Source organism: Caretta caretta, chromosome 7, assembly GCF_965140235.1.
Source record: "Caretta caretta isolate rCarCar2 chromosome 7, rCarCar1.hap1, whole genome shotgun sequence".
Classification (NCBI taxonomy): Eukaryota; Metazoa; Chordata; order Testudines; family Cheloniidae; genus Caretta; species Caretta caretta.
The window spans coordinates 25,038,858-25,059,154 of NC_134212.1; the positions used below are offsets into that span (position 1 = coordinate 25,038,858).

At 40.8% G+C, this 20,297-nt stretch overlaps 1 protein-coding gene across 23 annotated transcripts in view; it reads right to left on the reverse strand.

Annotated features, from left to right (window-relative positions):
* The window catches only part of SLMAP (sarcolemma associated protein), a 158,384-nt gene that overhangs the window by 12,506 nt on the left and 125,581 nt on the right, over nt 1–20,297 (reverse strand). For 16 of the 23 annotated variants that reach the window (XM_048856638.2, XM_048856640.2, XM_048856641.2 and 13 more), the window contains 4 exons: nt 12,646–12,768; nt 11,717–11,791; nt 8,635–8,955; nt 5,842–5,959 (listed from right to left, as the gene is read on the reverse strand). In XM_048856638.2, coding sequence (XP_048712595.1) covers nt 5,842–5,959; nt 8,635–8,955; nt 11,717–11,791; nt 12,646–12,768 — 637 coding nt within the window. The remainder of the gene's footprint in view (nt 1–5,841; nt 5,960–8,634; nt 8,956–11,716; nt 11,792–12,645; nt 12,769–20,297) is intronic. The other 7 variants (XM_048856649.2, XM_048856659.2, XM_048856650.2 and 4 more) reach the window with 1 other exon arrangement.

Here is a 20,297-nt window from a genome sequence, read left to right on the forward strand (position 1 = left end):
TAACCTCTTCTTAGACTAGTGTCCAGGTGCTCCACTTCAGGTGACTTCCGAGCAGTCTCAGATACTCTCAGATACTAGCACAGTCTTAAGAAATGCCACAGATGTTGCTTGTGATCTGTCAAACGTGCTATCACCCTTTGGGTTGGGGGGGGGGGGAGGGAGAATGAATGCCTGCAGCATCATAAGTGATAATGCATTCAGATATCCCTCTTGATAGTCTCTGAGCAGAGATTGTGGACCTTTTGGATCTATCTGCATAGCAGATGAAGAGCCTAAGTGACTTTTGAAATTGTTTGGTCCTATTGAAGTAGAAAGCTAATGCCCTAAAAATACAGGACATGGAAACAGGATTCCTACACAGAGCTATGTGGTGTCAGAAAAAACACTGGATGATGAATGGATTGGTTAAACTGGAACTCCAATAGAACATTAGGTCTTTGAATACCATAAAGGAGGGGGAGATCTGCCATCAAGGCTTCCCTCTCCCCAATTCTGCAGGTCGACATGATGGCTACTAAAAAGGCCATCTTCTTAGTTAAATGGAGCAGAGAACAGGTTGCCATAGGTTCAAATGGAGGTCTCAAGGTAACTAAGGACCAAGTTTAGGTTCCAGGCTTGGTGGGGACTTTTATCTGGGGTAGAGATTCCCCAAACTCTCAATAAACCTAGATGATACCAGGTGAGCAAAAAATGGAGAATTCTTCTCCTGGAGGATGAAAGGCTGATATTGCAGCCAAATGGGCCTTAATCAGACTAACTTTCTTCAGATTCAGCAGGTAATCCAGGATGACAAAGTGGCACAAATTCAGGAGGAGGCAGCAACACCACCACCAATGGAAAAATCTCTTCTATTTCTGCAGATAAGAAGTTTGGGTTGACCTCTTTCTACTATTCATTAACACCTGTTGTACTTCCACAAAGTGAGAGGATTCTAACTCCATGAACCATCAAGAAACTATACCCTGAGGTGGAGAACTCCTACAATGGTGTGAACCACACGACCCTTATCCTGTGAGAGGAAATGAGATGTGGTTGCATCTAACCACCATTCAAGCCCAAAGGTGGAGCAGGTAAGGGTAGCAAACTTGTCTCGACCAGACTGGCACTATAAGGGTAACTCTGGTCCTGTCTGATTTTGTTAATCACCCTTCATATCAACAGTGTTGGGGAAAATGCATACAACCGACCTTTCTTCCAAGACAGAAGAAAACTTCTCCCCTCTCAAGTAGAAAAAAGGGCACCTCTTGTTCCTGCAGGTGGTGAAGAGATCCACCTTTGGCAGTCTCCATCTTTGCAATATGCTGTGGAGAACTTGAGAGTCTAACTCCCATTCATAGTCCTATGAGGACATAGGCTGTAGTGTTCTGGATATCTGGGAGGGTGGACCACTGAAATTTGGATTTGATGACCTATACACGAGTCGCATAATTTCATGGCTTTAATGCACAAGTGCTCCTTGCTGCTTGTTGACATAAAACATGCAGGATAAGTTGTCAGTCATGACCCTGATTGATATGTCCCTAATGAGGAGTGTGAAATGAAGGCGGTGTTCCTCAGAGCCAGGATTGATCTGGAGACTGGTTTCCTAAATTGTCTATCTGCCCAGAGTCATGAGGGCATTGAAGTGGGCTCTTCGTCCCAACTGTGAACAGTGGCAGGTGTCTGACGCACGTTGTTGGCTGGATCTCAGAGCATCTCGTTAATGGGTACCACCACACTGGAGGATGTTGCTGACTGCAGGATATCCAACAGTTTGTGCTGTGAGTCCCCTGACTTCTTCAAATGGAATTTGAAGAGCATCCACTACCCCCTTATGAGGTCTTGAAATTGCCAAAAATGGTTGGCCAGGAATGGTGGTATAGGCATAACTGCCTCACTCGGAGACAAGGATAAAATAGGTATTGGAGGGGTGGCCTCTATCTGCCCTGGCCTCCTGCTTCTCAAATGTCTCCTCCTGTGTGTGGCAGAAGGAGGGCAGGGGAAGGGGAGCTGGTTGGGGAGGAGTGGGCTGTACAGCTCTAATACCATAGGAGATAGTACCAGTAGTCTGTGAACTGCTGCTGATAAGCAGCCCAGGGGTCCCAGTCTGGTCCCTTCCCCCGCTCCCCAGGAGTGGGGGTGGCATGCAGGGTTGGTTCCACCACCTTAATGATGAGTGCAATCTTTCCTGTGATGGTCAAAGAATGGGTTCCTGAAGAACCCTGAACGGAAACAGAAGAGACCACCTGGAAGTCTCCTTCATCCTCCTCACTATTATCCAATGGAGGGGCACCGGCAGAAAATGGTGGAAAGTTATGCCGTAGTGGAGGACGGTGGTCCAGAGATCAGGGTCTTGGTACTGAGAGGTGCTCAATTCCCATGAGAAACAGGGACTCTGGTTCATCCATTACGGAAAGGTCCTTTGTGTATCTAAACTTCTGAGGTATTGAGTAGGGGTTCGGTAGCAATGCAGTAGCAGAGGACAATATCACACTGATGGTGGGTGTACCAATGTAGATGCCAATGATGCCTTGGTGCCATTGCTTGCTTGGTACCAAGAGTGCTGAATGCATAGGTATCAACGGTGGGGCTGTGCTTGATGGTGCCAGTCCAGAGTGCCCATGCTTGCCCTCCTCATCCCTGGTACAGGGTACCAAGGATGTCCCTCTCCTTTGAGCTCCAGGACTTTCCAGGCCCACCGGTATTGAGGGAGGAGTCCCTTGACTGAATGGTATCGAGTCGAGAGGTCTAAGCTTTGGAGGCTGTAGATGTCACAAGGGACCTGGGTTTTTTTTGAGCAGGTTCCTTAGGATGAGAGTTCATATTTCTCTTTTTTGGAAGGCTTCCCTCAAGCCTCCAAAGCCTTCCACTTCTTCGGGGAAGCCTGCGCCGAGGTTGAAGGGACACTGGATCTGTTCAGAGCAGATTTATGGGTGGGGGAGGAGTCTCCTGACCCAACTCAGAAACTGGTCAAAGGGAGCATTCCATCATCAGCAATCTGAATTTAATCTCCCTCTTCTTCCTTGCCCTGGACTTGAGGGCCAAAGCAGAAGTTGCTCTTCTGGGAGATGTGAGACTGCCCAAAGCAATGGACTCACTTAGAGGGGCAGTTGCTCACAGGTATAGCCTCTTGGCAGGAGAGGCAGTGTTTGAAACCCACTGAGCCACATATGCACTGGTAGGAAAAATAAGTCTCTCAGAGAAGAAAGAGAGGAGTAAAAAATCTCTTACACTTTTTCTTTAACTATAATTATTACTAACAACTAACTAATCTTAACAAACATCTCTAGAAAAACAGAACAGCTGAGACATGCTCAAAGTGGACATGCTAAGGCTCAGTCTCAGGCTGAGGTGGTTGAGAAGGAACTGAAGGTGGTTCACCCACACACCCCTGTACAGCCTTGGTGTCCAGTATGAGGAAGCACAATGCACATGGGCAGGTCAAACAGACGCTGCTAATGGACCGTTTCCAAACAAGGACTCAAGAGGTGCATGGGCACCTGAAGCAGGGCACCGATGTGGATACTACTTGAAGAAAAACAGGTTATTGTCTCAGTACTATACTCTAGATGAACAATCAAGACACAAGATTCCAAAAGTGAAGACAAAAGGGATAATGGAGGAAGAGGGGATAAAACGGACAAATTACTACTGTGTAAGTTGGATGTCTTAGGCATTCTTTAGCAGTAGGGTAAAAGGACTCAAGAATGAAGGAACAAAAAGATCAAAACATATTCTAAATAATCCTGTCACACACACTTTATTATTATTTCATTGTGAAGTATATACTTGTTGTAAGAATGGGAGATTTACCTTTATTAATTGCCATAACATGGTAAATGAAATACATCTTACAACATAGTATCGCTTCAGTGAAGTCTACCATAACTAAGGCTAAGATTTTGTCATGGATATTTTTAGTAAAAGTCACAGACAAGTCACGGGCAATGAAGAAAAATTAATGGAATCCCGTGACCTGTCCCTGACTTTTACTAAAAATATCCATGATAAAATGGGAAGGGACTGGGCAGCTGTGGGGCGGCTGGGAGCCCAGGGACCCCCACCACCCATGGAGGCTGAGAGCTCCCGGGTCCACCTGCCCTCTTCCCAGCAGCAAGGAGCTGCAGGAATCCCTCTACTGCCGCCAGAGTGGGGAGCTGAGGGGGTTCCCCTGCCTGCCCCAGTGGTGGTTGGGGAAGTCTCCATCCCCCACAGCAGCCAGGAGCTGCGGGGTACCGCCCCTGCCTGGGGTGGCTGGGAGCTTGGGGGCCCGCTGCCTCAGGTGGTGGGGGTACTTCACAGCTCTCTGCTGCTGCAAGAGGTGGCAGGACCCTGCAGCTCCCAGCTGTTGGGGCTGAAGTCACAGAGGTCTTTGAAAGTCATGGATTCCGTGACTTCTGTAACCTCTGTGACAAAATTGTAGCCTTAACCATGAACATCAGTGATGTGACAGAACAGAACACGGGTCGGCAACCTTTGGCACCCGGCCCATCAGGGTAAAGCCGCTGGCAGGCCGGGCCCATTTGTTTATCTAGAGTGTCCACAGGCACGGAGCCCTGCAGTTCCCACTGGCTGCGGTTTGCCGTTCCCGGCCAACAGGAGCTGTGGGAAGCAGTGGCTAGCTAGTCCCTCGGCCCAAGCCGCTTCCTGCAGCTCCCATTGGCTGGGAGCGGCAAACCGTGGCCAGTGAGAGTTGCAGGGCTCTGTGCCTGCGGACACTCCAGATAAACAAACCGGCCTGGCCAGCCAGTGGCTCTACTCTGATAGGCCAGGTGCCAAAGGTTGCCGACCCCTGGAATAGAGGATCCTGTAATCCTATCTCAATGTTATTTGCAAGCTCCAAATGTTAAGCATTTTCTAATCCAAGTTTTTACACATTTTTTTTTCTTTTGGGCAGTAAAGGAAGACAACTTTTACTAAGTTTAACTGACATCAGAATGCATATTCCCAAGTCCCTATTAAAGTGGCAAAATTTAATTTAAAATAGGATGTGTCATCTGAAGCATATTCTATGTTCATTAGTAATATACAAATATTTAAAGAATGGAGCACAAAATGTGTAAACGTAACTAATTGTAAACGTGAACTGTTCTTTGACCAAAATGATCTGTAAATCAAAAGTTAATAAAATGCATAATATACACTCCAGTTCTCTTGTGTACATGCTATTTAAAAAACAAAACAAAAAACATAATTGGCCCCTAATTTTTGAAGTCCTTTTTAGCTGTTATAGAAACCTTTTGAGCTAAGACCATTTGTAACTGTTGCCGGCACCCAGTGCCGAAAGGCAAAACAACAGCAGGGGTTTGTTACACGGTGTGCGTCACTCAATAATCACAACGGGGTGGAGAAGTAGAAAAGTTTATTTGCAGCTGCAAACAAGGTACAGGGAGAACAGAATCTCAAATCCTGCACACCAGAGCAGGTCATTACACACACTTTTATATTCCTTAATGCTACTGCACTACACATCAGCCAATTAAAACTTTGCACAAATACTCTGCCTTCCTTATATGGGTTACAACAATGTTTATTTCCTGCAACCTCTAACAAGCATTCCTAGCAACTTAAACAACCAGCACATTCTGTCTGGCCTTATAGCTGTCTCTCTCCTATTATCTTTAACTTGGCGTCAGCAAACCTTACAGTATAAGGCATTATCTGAGGCTGCAACATTGTTTTAAGAGCAAAAGAGCTTACTCAAACCAGCCAGGCCTGAATTCTATTAAGGGTGGTTGAGAAGAAGTCCTTGGCCTTCAGCAGGGAGATTTCCTCGACCCTTATGGCCTTCCATCCCCTCAACTTAACTAGTGGCCATACCCTGGGATCTCCAACATAACCTTTAGAGTCAGTAGCTCTTACCTATGAAGCTCCTTCTCTTGTCGCTGAAGTTCAGATGCAAGCAAAGTATTCTCATTCTTTAAGGAGAGGCATACAGCTTCTAGATCACTCCACTCCCTTCTCAACTTTTCAAGTTCACCTGTAAACAATGTAAAGTTACTCTGAGTAAAATAGTCACAGAAATAATGTTTCATGTGCCCTGAAAAAGTAACAAGGAAAAATCTGAGAGGACTTGTAAAAACTAACTTGTCAAGTTGATTATGTTATACAATGTTTTTGTGGCACAGAACTAGTATATATCGTATATCAAACTATAAGCCAACATTATTAATAGTTTGAGACACTTCAACACTTAGATTAAAATCATAGAAAATTAGGGTTGGAAGAGACCTCAGGAGGTCATCTAGTCCAATCCCCTGCTCAAAGCAGGACCAGCCCCAACTAAATCATCCCAGCCAGGGCTTTGTCAAGCCTAGCCTTAAAGACCTCTAAGGATGGAGGTTCCACCACCTCCCTAGGTAACCCATTCCAGTGCTTCACCACCCTCCCAGTGAAATAGTGTTTCCTAATATGCAACCTAGACCTCCTGTATTGCAACTTGAGACCATTGCTCCTTATTCTGTTATCTGCCACGACTGAGAACAGCCTAGCTCCATCCTCTTTGGAACCCCGCCCTTCAGTTGAAGGCTGCTCTCAAATCCCCCCTCTCTTTTCTTCTGCAGACTAAACAAACCCAGTTCCCTCAGCCTCTCCTCATAAGTCATGTGCCCCAGCCCCCTAATCATTTTCATTGCCCTCCACTGGACTCTCTTCAATTTGTCCACATCCTTTCTGGGGGGCCCAAAACTGGACGCAATTCTCCAGATGTTACCTAACCAGTGCCAAATAGAGGGGAATAATCACTTCCCTCGATCTGCTGGCAATGCTCCTACTAATGCAGTCCAATATGCCGTTAGCCTTCTTGGCAACAAGGGTGCACTGTTGACTCATATCCAGCTTCTCATTCACTGTAATTCCCAGGTCCTTTTCTGCAGAACTGCCGCTTAGCCACTATTTCTTAGTGCTGCTATTTCTTATAAAAATTCAAGACAGTTACCAAAAAAAGTCTTTAGATGTCTATTACTAGAATTTGAAAACAGAAAAAGTTATGGAAAAGTTTATTTGAAGCATCTGCTTTTCCAGCCACTGACATCTAACTACAAAATTATTAGCACAAGTAGAGTTCAGGAGAATCAGAAGTTACTAGTTGCCATACATGTCAGAGCCACGTAACAAAGCATTCAAAGCAAACATTAGAAGCTTGAAATCACATCTGTGAAAATCAGCAACCAATGCAACTAGTAGAGAAAGAGTCTTGGGGATGCAGTGACAAGAGACTGGATTAGGCAAAGCTCTCTTAAGGTATGTCTATACTGCAATTAGGCACCCATGGCTGGCCCATGCCGGCTGACTTGGGCTTTGGAGCTGTTGAATTGCAGTGCAGACTTTCTGGTTGAGGCTGCAGCCTGAGCTCTGGGACCCTCCCACCTCACAGGGCCGTAGAATCCAGGCTCCAGCCCAAGCCTGGACATCTACACTGCAATTAAACAACCTCGCAGCTCGAGCCGGAGTCAGCTGGCATGGGCCAGTCATAGGTTTTTAACTGCAGTGTAGACATACCTCAGAGACCTTCACAAAGAGTAATTAATGCAGAATTCTAAATCTTGGGTATGTCCCAACTTCCATCTACATACCACTGAAGAAATTTCAGTACAAGTATAATTTATACTGCTCTTACTGTATACTGTAATCTGTATCCTGAGCTCCTTGAACTTCTTAATGCAGATGTCAGTATGGAAAGTTTGTATCACTCTTTCCTCTAACATAGGTTCAAGATACACACCAGAATTGGGGCTGACACTGTAAGATGCTACTGGAGTGCAGTACTGTAGGGTGCAGTTCCATTCATCATCTATATAGTTTTTGTATTGGTGCCCATCATTGTAGTATCTGAGCACATCGCAGGTTAGCAGATTGGCACAACAAGATCCCTAGTGAACTTCTGGAGTCTATGGCTCTTCCTTGGAAAAAATAAGATCCTCTTGTAGTGAGAGAGATTGGTTGGGAGAAGTAGTTGTGTCACTCTTGTTATTGTGGTAAAGTTTTTGTGAAAGAGGTAGATCTTGAATTGTGACCTAAATGTGCCAGACTCCAGATTAGTTCTCTCTCTCTTGGGAATTTGTTCCCTAGCTGGATTCCCTCCTCTGAGAAATGCCTTGTTGCCTGCTCTCACGTGATCATGGTTTGCAACCTGTATTGCCCAATATGAGTGCAATAGTCTTGACAGCTGATAGACTGCACTGAAAGGATCAATTCCTTGAACTGGCAGCAGAAGTGAACTGGAAGCCAGTGGATCCTCCAGGCCTCTTAGCCAAATGTCTAGAAGATTATAGCTACAGAGGTTTGCTGAACACTTTGCAACTCCTGTAGTAATGTATATTCCTATAATATGTGGACTTTGCCATGCTTTTCAGCTAGTGCCACAATACTCTTATTTCAATGAAAAGCATAGCTACGTTTATAACGAATATCTTATAGGAACAATTAGACAAAATTTAAATTCCCATTTAAGTGACAGAAAGCAGTGTAGAATTATTATGTAGTGTATTCATGTGAAGTTTCGAGTTAAATTTCAAATTTGTTTACACTATGGATTTTGATAGTAAAGAAAATACACAATAATAATGACCTGAGTAATTTAATTCTAAATATCTGCCACTCAGACATCAAAGTGATTGTGACAGTTCCCATCAGGATGGGTCATGACTTTCTTACCTTGTAAACGAGTAGCTTCCTCTCTCTGCTGATCCTCACACTGCTGACATCGCAGCTGGAAACTGGCTTGAAGACTGACAATTTCTTTTTCGTATTCGGAGGCTTCTTTCCGCCAGCGTTCAAGTTCAGCCCGCACCTCCTGCAGCTCTTCTTGCAAAGCAGCAATATCAGTTTCTCGTTCTGATGCAGCCTTTTCTGCCCCTTGCTGAAGGAGCAAAATCTCATCTTGAGCACATAACAATTCATTTCGAGCGCTTGAAATTTCATTCTCCTTTTCCTCACGAAGATTCTCAATATCTTCCTGCAACCTATGCAGCTGGGCTGGAAAATAACGTATGCAAGTATAGATTTTTCTAAGGTTTATTTATTACATTTGAAGAAAACCTACAGGGAAAAAACTCCTCCCTTAACTATACTCTAAGTAGATTAATGATGACATCTCTAGCAACTCAGTTCCAGATTTAACTTCATAGTTGGGATTAAATTTTGGATGGGAATGGTTTCTCCGGTCCAGGATGGATTTTCTGGTCAAAGTAAGAATAAGTAAGAGAGAGCCCTTCTCCAACACCAGAATAGCCAATATCCCAGTGGCTAGGGTACTCACCGGTGATCTGGGAGATCTGGGTTCAAGTCCCTGCTCTACCATTGTCTACATCCCTAACTATCAAGCTATTCGTTATTCTAGGGTGGGTCTCTCCCCATCTCTCCTGTTGGAGCTGTTCCACTCTAAAAATATTCAGTGGAGTAGGGACTCAAACAGGGTCTTCCACATCCCAGGTGAATGCCCCGACCACCAGGCTATTGGCTATTCTGGGATCTCTCTGGTTTCCATGAAAACCTTTTTGATAAATTTAGCATAACTTTTTAATTTTTATTCCCCCATCAAACCTGGCAAAGGACCAATAAATATTCCTTCAGTAAGGAATATTTTTTCTTGAAAAATTTTGAATTTTAGTGTAGTCTCAGTTATTAATGAATAAAAAGGTCTCAGAATCCTTTGGGCTGGGGTCAAACATGAGAAGATTCATATCCAGAGAATATTTTTTTAGAAAGCTATTAGCATTTGAAAAATATGGTCATGCTGTAAGGTAATCTTCATTGTAACAATAGCTGCCAGGCAGTGTTAGAATGGTTTCTGAAACACTGCGTGTAATTTGGAGAGCTATTAAAATGAAGTTTCCATGACACCTTTTTTTATTTAGGCAACAGACAAAAGCCATTGCCTCATCTGATCTGAGCCCTTTCATTATACAAGGACTAATTACATGGGCCCTCACAGTCTCCCTACTCTTCCCATCCACGGATGGAGGGAGCACTACTCTTGGGGAGGTAGGGATTCAGCTGCTTCTGTGGCACTACCCCTTCCCATCCCCCACTCTTCTCCAGACATCACAGATGTGGGTCAAGGAAGAGTGGTGCGCCAGAGGTGCGATGAGTCTGACCACTGTCCACTTTCCTAACCCCATGCAGATCTTCTAGAAAATATACTAGAACATCTTCCAGGACAGGGGTGGCCAACCTGTGGCTCCGGAGCCACATGCGGCTCTTCAGAAGTTAATATGCGGCTCCTTGTATAGGCACCAACTCCAGGGCTGGAGCTACAGGCACCAACTTTCCAATGTGCCAGCAAATGCTCACTGGTCAACCCCAGGCTCTGCCAAAGGCCCTGCCCCCTCCCCTAAGCCTGCACTGCCCTCTCTCCTCCCCAAGAGCCTCCTGCATGCCACGAAACAGCTGATCAGGAGGTGCGGGGAGGGAGACTGAGGCACTGATCAGTGGGGCTGCTGGTGGCTGGGAGGCACTGGGAGTGGGGTGGGGGAGCTGATGGGGGGCTGCTGACATATTACTGTGGCTCTTTGGCAATGTACATTAGTAAATTCTCGCTCCTTCTCAGGATCAGGTTGGCCACCCCTGTTCCAGGAGTCCTTGGGGACAGTGAAACCAGAGAGAGTTCACTGTAAAGCATAACCGGCAAGGAGCTAAGGAGCTAGCAGAAGAAAAGAGTTAGAGCAGAGGCCCACAGCCTCCGTGTGGGTCTGCCAGGTTTGTGGGCAGGCACTGAGGGTTATTTTTTGCCAGTGGCTCCCACTCTACAAAAGAATAGCAAAGAAACAATTTGAGGGGATCCTTGTTGAGATTTCTCCTCCTCCTCCAGAATCACATTTCCCACTTTTACTACTGCTTTGGTTGGTTGAAAGACAGTTTTCGGCTAGGCTGTTAACAGAGCAGCCAGCTCAATCAGATTATTCCTCAGATTTTTCTGCAGGAGGGCATTATCCTGGGAAAGGCCTAAATATGTTTAGCCGGAAGGCACATGCGGTACTCTATACACTTTTCAGTGCGAGTGGTATATTACTGAAATTATCACCTGTAAACTCATTTGCTGTAGCTATTTTTATTCTCATTAGAAGTTGTTCTTCCTTAGCTTGGTGATGGTTGCTTCCAGATCTACAAGTTTGAATGTAAAAATGATGTAAGCATTGGATTCCATTTTGCTTTATCTGTTTTGGGCTGGAAAACTCACGGTTTGCTTATTTACCTCAGGTGGAAACAGCCAGTAATGCAATGCCATTCCTTCATAAAAGTATAGGCAGTGGTTTCACTAAAATTTTTTATTATTTCAGATTTTGAATTTGGAAGTTGCTTTGGAATGGACAGAAGAAGAACTTATTTAGGGAACTTCTACCAATAAGGGAAGAAGCTGACCAGGGCATAAAACCTAAATCACGGTAAGAATTAAGCATGCCTGTCAAGTTCAGAATGCCTGTCAAAAGACAAATGTAAGGTAGCACAGCAGGCCTTTTTGGAGAATCTAAAGGTGAAAGGGAAAGAGAAAAAATGCACACTATAGATTATTTCCTGCTAAAACCTAGAAAATACAATGAATCAGTAGTGTACGAATCACTGAGAAGCATAAATTGATACAGTTCAACTCTCAACTACACTCAAGAGAAATTAGACTAAGATTCATAGATAATTATTTCCTTTTATAAAAGTTACCCGATGCCACCAAAAGTGACAGAAGTATTTTCTTTTATACCTGACGTATAAAGAGTAAAGAGAAAAATCAATTATTTCATACCTTGCAGAAACTGTATTTGCTTGGTGGACTCCTCAACCTGCAGCCGGTAGGCTTTTCTCTCTTCTTCCAGTAGTGCTATAAATGAAAGTGGAAATGTGCCTAAAGTTGTAATTAGTTCAAAATTTTAAAAAAATCTTCAGCTGTATAGTTTAATAATTTAAAAGTTAATCTCAAAGTCAAATTATTTCCCCAAAAATGGAGTTTGAAAGATTAAAATAATCAGATTTCAACAAATCAAAGCTAATGCATATGTAAGTAGTTTAATAAAAAGTTAATACTTTTAAACGATTTTTGGTAGTAGTATAATTAATCTTAGATTGTAAACAATTAATATTGCCAGTCGTTTTGTCTTGGAAATGCAACTGTACTGTGTGCGAGGGGAAAGCATATAGAAAGAAATTTGTAGAGATTTCCCAAAAGAATGTTGACTACAATGAGTTTGAACTACATTACATAGTTTTCTGCAAAAGTAAACCAACACTTTTGCTATTTGCACTGATACGATTGTAACAGGACGTATGGATGGGGAGTCTAAAAAATGATCTAGCTATCACTGAACTCATTTAACTACCTTTATTGTCCAATTAAAATAGATGAATCAAAGAATACATACAGATAAATAAATTTTGCATTTCATTAACTCACTTAAAGGTGTGGTACTGCTAAAAGGAGACTGTCACATCAATTTAGGCCCAAAATTTAGGTTTTGCATAAAAGATTACTTATAAGCTAGAGACACTGGCAGGTTAAAGATACCTTTTTCTACATATGGGCAGTAAAACAAAATATTTACTGTATTAGACAAAATTGGTTTAAGCAGCCCCTTTTAAGGTTAACTGATATATTTACTTAAGGACAATTATTCAGATTTGCACTTAAATTTGATTCTACAGGGCAGTCATTCAAATCTTTTTTTATCTCTGTCTCACCTTGAAGTTCGAAGCATTTTTGTTTACTTGTTCTAGCTAGCTCTTGGGCTTCAATCAGCTCCTTGTGCAGCTGCTGAATTTCTTGTTTAGTCTCTGTTTCTGATTGTGCACCCTGTAATTCATCTGATAAAAGAACATTTTTATTTTGAAGCATAAGTTTGCATAGCAACTTTATTTGTACTGCCACATAAAGACAGGCAATGTTTTTGGCTTCAATCATGCAACATGAGCCACAATAGTTATCACTGGGTTAGGTAGAAGTTAGCAAAAAACATTAATCTATTTAGCAGTTTGTTTTAATCTTGAGTGAAATGAAAGTAAAACAATCGTAGTTATATCCAACATGCAAAAAAAAACATAACATATACAAGGAATCCCAGTTTACATAACACTTAGTGAAATTTAAACTTTTTTTTTAAATATTGCATAGAATTGGCATATCTCAGGATTATATTCAAGAAGCCTTAATGTTGCTGATATTTCATTTTAAATGTTCTTTTTGTGCATGTAACGTAATTTATAAAGTATAAAGAACGTACACAGTTTCTTTGAAAGTCAACTTCAGAAGTTGCTAGCAGAAAGAATTCAGTATGTCATTTCAGCAATGATGAAAGTATATAAAACACAACATGATTTATAATGCCATACTTGGGCTAACATTTCTGAACTTAGGTGTCTCAAGGTAGGCACCTACATGAAAGCACCCTGATTTTACAGAAGCGCTGAGCAAGCCATTTGAAGTCAACAGGAAAAGCAGATGTTCGGCCCAACTGAAAGTCAAGCCAAGTTTTGGCCTAAAAACTTGCTTCACTGTGACATTACTTTGAAAATATTAAAAGTTCCTTTAATCTGAGATCATGTCTAAGGATGTATTTTTAGCTCAAATACTGGTAAGCATATGAATTATGCTTACATAAAATACATATGAATACATAAAACTTGTCAAATCTGTTCTTCCCCATCTCAAAGTTTTGGTATTATTTATAAAATTGCATAAATAAAAGACCTCAGGGAATAAAAAGAAATCATCTGTGCCAATGGACTAGAAATATTCATATTCGTCTGAAATAAATACAAAATACTTTTTCAACTTAAAATTACTGAATGCTCAAGTAGCAGAAAAAAGAGAAACATATAAACAAACGTGTAAAAACCTTAACTAATAACAGCATATCATTCTCATTGTCTATTAATAATGGAGTACCAGTAGTATGACATGGTAGACTACAGGAGAAAGAGGCAGTTCTAGCTCCAAGGAATTTGCAATATTAAGATGTGATCTTTGAAACTCTTACACATTTAACATTTCTCACGTAAGTGTTATTCACATAAGGGTTTGTGAAATAAGGCCCTTATAGGGAAACAGACAAAGTCAAACTACACATATTAAATCAATGGAAGGTAGAAACTTCAAGGAATTCAAGTCAATTGTCTGGTTGCAGAAAAATAGGAAGAACACGACAGTCCAGCTATCAGACATGAGAAACAAAAGAAGCATGTATTACATAGCTTATGGTTAATAAACTGACAATCCCAAAATCCATACAGAACTAAAATTAATTTATATTGGGCAAAAGAAAAACCCCAATCAAGACCCAGAGATACTTTTGCTGGAGAGTCCAAACTACTACTGATAGTTCAGTATTAAGTTATACTTTTGTTATATTTTGTTTATACTTGTTTATTTATTTAGCTATATATTAGATCAAGGAAATAACTGTTCTAGTTAGTTGCTTGTCTCAAATGATCATTTTTCTTATTCTTATTCTTAGCTAGCTATTTCACCACACCACCACAAAGTACTTATCATATCACATCTCTCCAGAAAAATATCTTGTGCTTGTCTTATTCGTGCAGTAATAAACTCCATGTCTTGGACCTCTTGCAATTTCTTTAACCACATATTAATGGATTTTCCCCTTGAACGCCAAAGTAGCGTTATACATTTCCATGCTGTGGTAGTTAACATCCTGAACATGGATCTTTCTTTGTGGCTGACCACTGTTGCAGGTGTCTCCCCTAAAATATAACAAATTGGATTTTTGTCAAACTGAATATTAATATATATTTCATGTTGCTTGTGTCCACAATTTTGTGTCTTCTTATATCCTCAAAATATAGGTAAGGTGTCCATTACAACATCTCCAGCAGAGACAAGAAATGTAAGAGAATAGCTTTTTGATCATTACAAGGATATAAAAATTAAGCCCTACAATTAATTTCCACAGCAATTGCCTTGTGGATAGGGAAGTAATGATTCCAGCTTTTTTAAAAAGAAAACAAGAACACACTTTTAACGTTTAGATTTTTACGGAGTGGAATTATAAAAAAGGACAAAAAGGGAATACTGAAAAAACGGAACAAAACATTTTCTTCTATGGTCTACCAGAGTTTCTGACCACAGTTTCTCTTTATTATAGAGGTATTGTTCTCAGTCTCCCAGAGACAAATGCTTATGTAGTTGGACATTTTGTCCTGCCTAATGAGGTTGTCAACCTTTTCATTCATGTACTGAAAACAAGTTGTGTTCAAGTCAGGTATGGTGAAGAAGCAGTGCCCCACCCATAGATAGAGTAGAAATCTCAGCTAAGATCTCTGGTGGACAGCTTCTCTGCCATCAATTGAAGATTCCATTTTAACAGTAACACTGTTCCTTAGGAGCTGGAAAACTATTCAAGTTATCAGACAGGCCCACAGAGTGGGAGAAGGGAATAGCCATACTTGTGGGTTTTCTTCCTCTTCCCCACCCTCCTCGGACCAAACAAATATTTATTTATACAAAATGGAACAGCTCAAACAGGACAGATTGATTCTGAGCAGAGGGTTGAACTCAGATCTCTTTCCTGTTTGAGCTATTCCACTTTATATACATAAATATTAATTGGGTCAGAGAAAGAAAGAGAAATTGACTCTACAGCCCAGTGACTAGGGGCACTCACCTGGAACGTCGGACGCCTGGGTTCAAGTACCTGCTCCGAATCAGGTAGAACAAGAACTTCAGCCTGACTTTCCCGCATTCCAAATGACTGCCATAGTCACCAGGCTCTTCAGGGGGTCAGTTGCTCTTATTTTGACCAGAAATTCCATCAGGAACCTGAGAAACCTCTCTTGACATAGTTTCCTCGAGCCCAGTACATCTCAAAGAGTTCCAGTTTTTATGAATCAATATTTCCAACAAAGAAAATTTTATCAAAAAGTTATCAACCAGCTCTACATAGTAATCAATGATTACTCAACTGTGTGGCAATTAGTTTGTAAATGTATAATTTTGCAAATTGTTCTTCAGAACAACTTTAATCAGAATTGAAACACACAATCTACCTGCTCTTTCCCTTGCTTGTGGGAATTTTGAGTGCAATTCTAAAAGGCTGGGCTTAATGTTTTGACCATTCGAGCTTTAATTAAGGGTTTCCATTAAAATTTGTGGAATGTATATTTCCACATCTAGAATAGCACACAATATTTTCTTAAGTCTAAATGGGACTAGAGTATGATCATCCCAAAATAAATATTGTACGATTTTCCCTCTAATTGCCACACAAAGATTTGTAGAAGGAATTCATGTAAACTTATCAGTGATATGAGAGTTCTAAACAGTATTTGAAGACTGCTCAGTGGTAAACCACTTCAATCTTTAAGAGTTAATCTTTCACATGGGAAGAAAGTGAAAGGAAAAACAAAATATTTTAGAATATTTATCTAGATGTAAGTTCTTCATCAAAACAATATTTCTTGACCTCACAAATAGTTGTGACCTATAAAAGAAGTAATAAGGCCAAGATAAAAATAGGACAAACCCCCCTCCCAAAAGCAGACACTGACACAAAGTGAAGTGTGATAGGGAAAGAAAGGGCATCAAATTTTCTAGTTTATATAGACATCTCTTGGAGAGTGGCAAGGATGAGAGTTCTGAAAAGTGAGAAATAAGCAGTTTTCCCCAAAACATTCCCTTAACCATTCATGTATGAGCAAATCCAAAAGGAAGTATAAATCGCCATCATAAGTCTAGAAGGCATCCAACTTCCAAAACATCTAGAGGAAGAGGACAAATTACACTAGATTAGAAAGTCTTCAGTTGATATCAGGCAGACTAACTTGCTATTTACTCAAATCAGAAAAAGGCGCAAGGGGCAACATTAAAAATAGCTTCAAGACAAGTGCCCAATGTTATACGTATCTAAGATAATCAGAACTCCAGGGGGGACAGAAGTCAGTGCTGGCTCTATATGCCAACCCTTAAAGCTTGTGCCCTATATCAAAGTATCAATGCACTGAAAGAATAAATTAATCACTTCCTTAAATATCAAGGATTTCTTCTATTTTGTCTCCATGGACAGTATTAGAACTGCTGTGTAAAAGTTAGTATAATTTGTGCCAAGGCATGAGACATTTGTTCCCCCACCAACCTGGTTCAAGGCAAGAAGTCTGAACATGGATATTCTTCCTAAGGCTGTGAGCCATGTCACAAACATTTGAGGAATATCTTATGATGGTCTGTGAGGGACAACTTGTGGAAACATTTCCCACACAATTTAAAATTATCTTTCCAATGTCAGAATCTGCCATTAAATATATTTTAATGCCCTAGAAAGTAATTACAGGGAAAATAAAACCCAGATCAGACCAACACTTCCAAATCCGATGGCAGGCAAGAAAAAAAAAAAGGCACCAAAAGAACTCCACCTATATGGTTGCCTTTACAGAAGTGGTCTTAGTGTCCATACACAAACACAGAACCCTGGCCAGGCTCTGCCTTTTAATTGTCCCATATCCATGTGCATCCATAACAGTCAGAATCTGTGGAAGAAATTTCATGAAGACAGACATTTGCACAGCTCTCATATTTGAGGCACCTAGCTCACTTCCAGGGCCTTGAAGGACCCTATCCAATAGCGAGCCTCTCTCTGGGGAAAACTTTCAACTGAAAAAATTGTTCAACTGAAATCAAATAAATTAGATTAAAATCACAAGTTTTTGTCAAATTCCTGAAATACTGAGTATGCCAACTGTATTAAGTAACAACTGAATACATCATTTGCAATCTAAAGAAACATTAGGAAGTTGGTGATAAGAACTATCAGCGCTAGCTGCCTTGATTGTTTCCTGGTGCTGTATTTGTTGAACACAGACACCTATTTTTAATTCTTCAACTTTCGTTTGAAATTATCAACCACTGACAGACTTAGCCTGTCTTCAAAAGGCAAAGTTCAAGAAACCTCTATTAGTGGCTGATGAATACATTACCTCATCAACAAAACAGTCTGGCAAATGCACAAAAGTATTATGGATTTTTTCCTCCACACTTCGGCTTGTATAAAATAGAAACAGCATTAACAAATTTGAACAAGTTTAATGATAGAAAACACACATGGAAGCAGAATTAAATGTATCACCATCCTCTTGTTCCATGAATTACAGTAACTTCCGAAGTTGTTTTCTACATTCAAGTAAATAACTGAACAAACTGAAACACTAGTTGTCCATCTGACACTTCCCCATTTCCCTAGAAGCCCCAGGAACAGCTTCTAGTTCAAAAAAAAAAAAAAAACTTTTGTATTCCAATGGCTCTACTAATGCATAGCTAAGCCAACTGAGTCCTACTCTAACAAGTAAGGTCCTCTTTAGTAGGGAGGGAAGTGAGATGTCTAATGCAGCACTCTGAAAAGTTTGTTAAATAAAATTGCTGGCTTACAGGCAGTGTGTGAAATTATTACAATAGAAGTTAATGATTTGTTGCTGAAGATATTTAAAAGATATTTCATAATAATGGACTGTAAGGAGCAATAAACAATTTCAGCATGCAAATCAATGAGGTCATAGGTGCCAACTCTGTCAGTGCTCCAGGGCTGGAGCACTGACAGGGAAAAATTGGTGGGGGCTCTTCACCCACCAGCTGCTCCCCGCCACCCCCCTGCCCTAGCTCACCTATGCCTCCTCCCCTGAGCGCGCCATCCCCGCTTCTCCTCCCAGCGTTTGCCACCGCGAAACACCTGTTTCGCAACATAAGCTGTGGGAAAGAGGGGGGAGGAACGGGAAACCGGCGCATTCAGGGGAGGCGGTGGGGAAGAGGCGGGGCTGGGGCAGGGATTTGGGGAAGGAGTCCAGTAGGGGCAGGGAGGGGGTGGAGACTTTGGAGAAGGGGCAACAGCAGTATTATTTCTCTTGTATGGCAAGACAAAATACTAAAATATAAAAAATAAAATTACTTTCCTGCTGGAAATAATTTGGAAGTTCAGTATTGACGACTACTTGGATTTTCAACTGTGGAAACGATGTTACAGCACATATAAATAATTCACAGGTGTGAATAATTATACCTGCTTGAAGGAGTGGCCTAAGTAAAGTAACGTGACTGATTTGGGATCTCAGGTTTTAGTGCCGTTTGAGAGAACTAATGTTTGATTTTGCTGGGATCGGATTAGCCAAAACCTTCTCTTCTCACATGACATAAGCAGATATAGGGTAGCTAAAGCATTCATGAATAAATCAATAGGAACCCACTTGCATATTATAGGAAAGGGAACTAGATGGTCTTCCAGCTCTTTTCCACCATTACTTTTTTTTCCCCCACCAAAAACATGATTAAAATCATGTTGACTTCCAGAATTGCTCTTAAAAAAATAAATTGTTTTAGAATGGTAAAAGTAATACCTCTGTAATAAGGCATTTTTTGCCTACAGTACAGAATGCATATTTTACAAGACAAACTGATATTTAAATAAGTGAATTCTTTCATGGTCTGATACCCTGTTTTACAAATTTCAGCCTTGAACTCATTTACATAGTTGAATTATAATTCTTCAACCACAGGCCTTAAGACAAAAGTTAATATATTAAAAACAGAGGGATTAATGAATTACATTTCAACATTAGAAATCAGTTCCTGGTTGAAATATATATATTTGAAATGTGGGTTGAACAGGGATTTGCTATTTTACTACATGACATATTGCAAATTATTTCTTGGCTTTCTGTCTTGCATAAGAAGAACTGCAGACTAACACATTCTGAAGTATGCACACGTATTTTGTACGTCAAGGTTTGTCTACTTCAACAACACATGTTGTTAAAATTCACAACCAGTAATATTCATGTAGCTTTTCTTCGAAAGCAGCAACACATTCCACACATTGAAATTTACTACTAAAATTATTAAAGTAATTATGTTCACTTATGGAACATGACAGTATTAAATTTTATCTACTGGCAGATGAAGTCAGTGAATATCTCTACGTTCCCATTAATGGCATTAATTACAGTTACAAAACCAAACTCATTGGTATGTCCTTGACTTTTCAAACACTTGAGTTCTTAAACTGTTTCACCAGGCTCTAATCTGCCAAAATAAGCTATATAACCTATATTTTTGTTGGTTAGCTATTTCACGGAACATTTTGTAATTGATCTGAAGTACTTCAGATATAAAAACCTCTCATCTTTTCCAGTAAAAAACTGGGAAAACATATACTGGGAAAACTGGGAAAACATATACAATTGAGGAAGAGATTTTATGTTAGCCTTTCAGGTTTCTGTATGATTTCCAGGTTTTGCGAGCAAACAAAAAGTTAGTAGTGTTCCTTTTATTTGTAACCCAACATAAGAACTGTGTCATTGCTGAACATAAAAGAAAAAAAATCTATAATTACAGAATT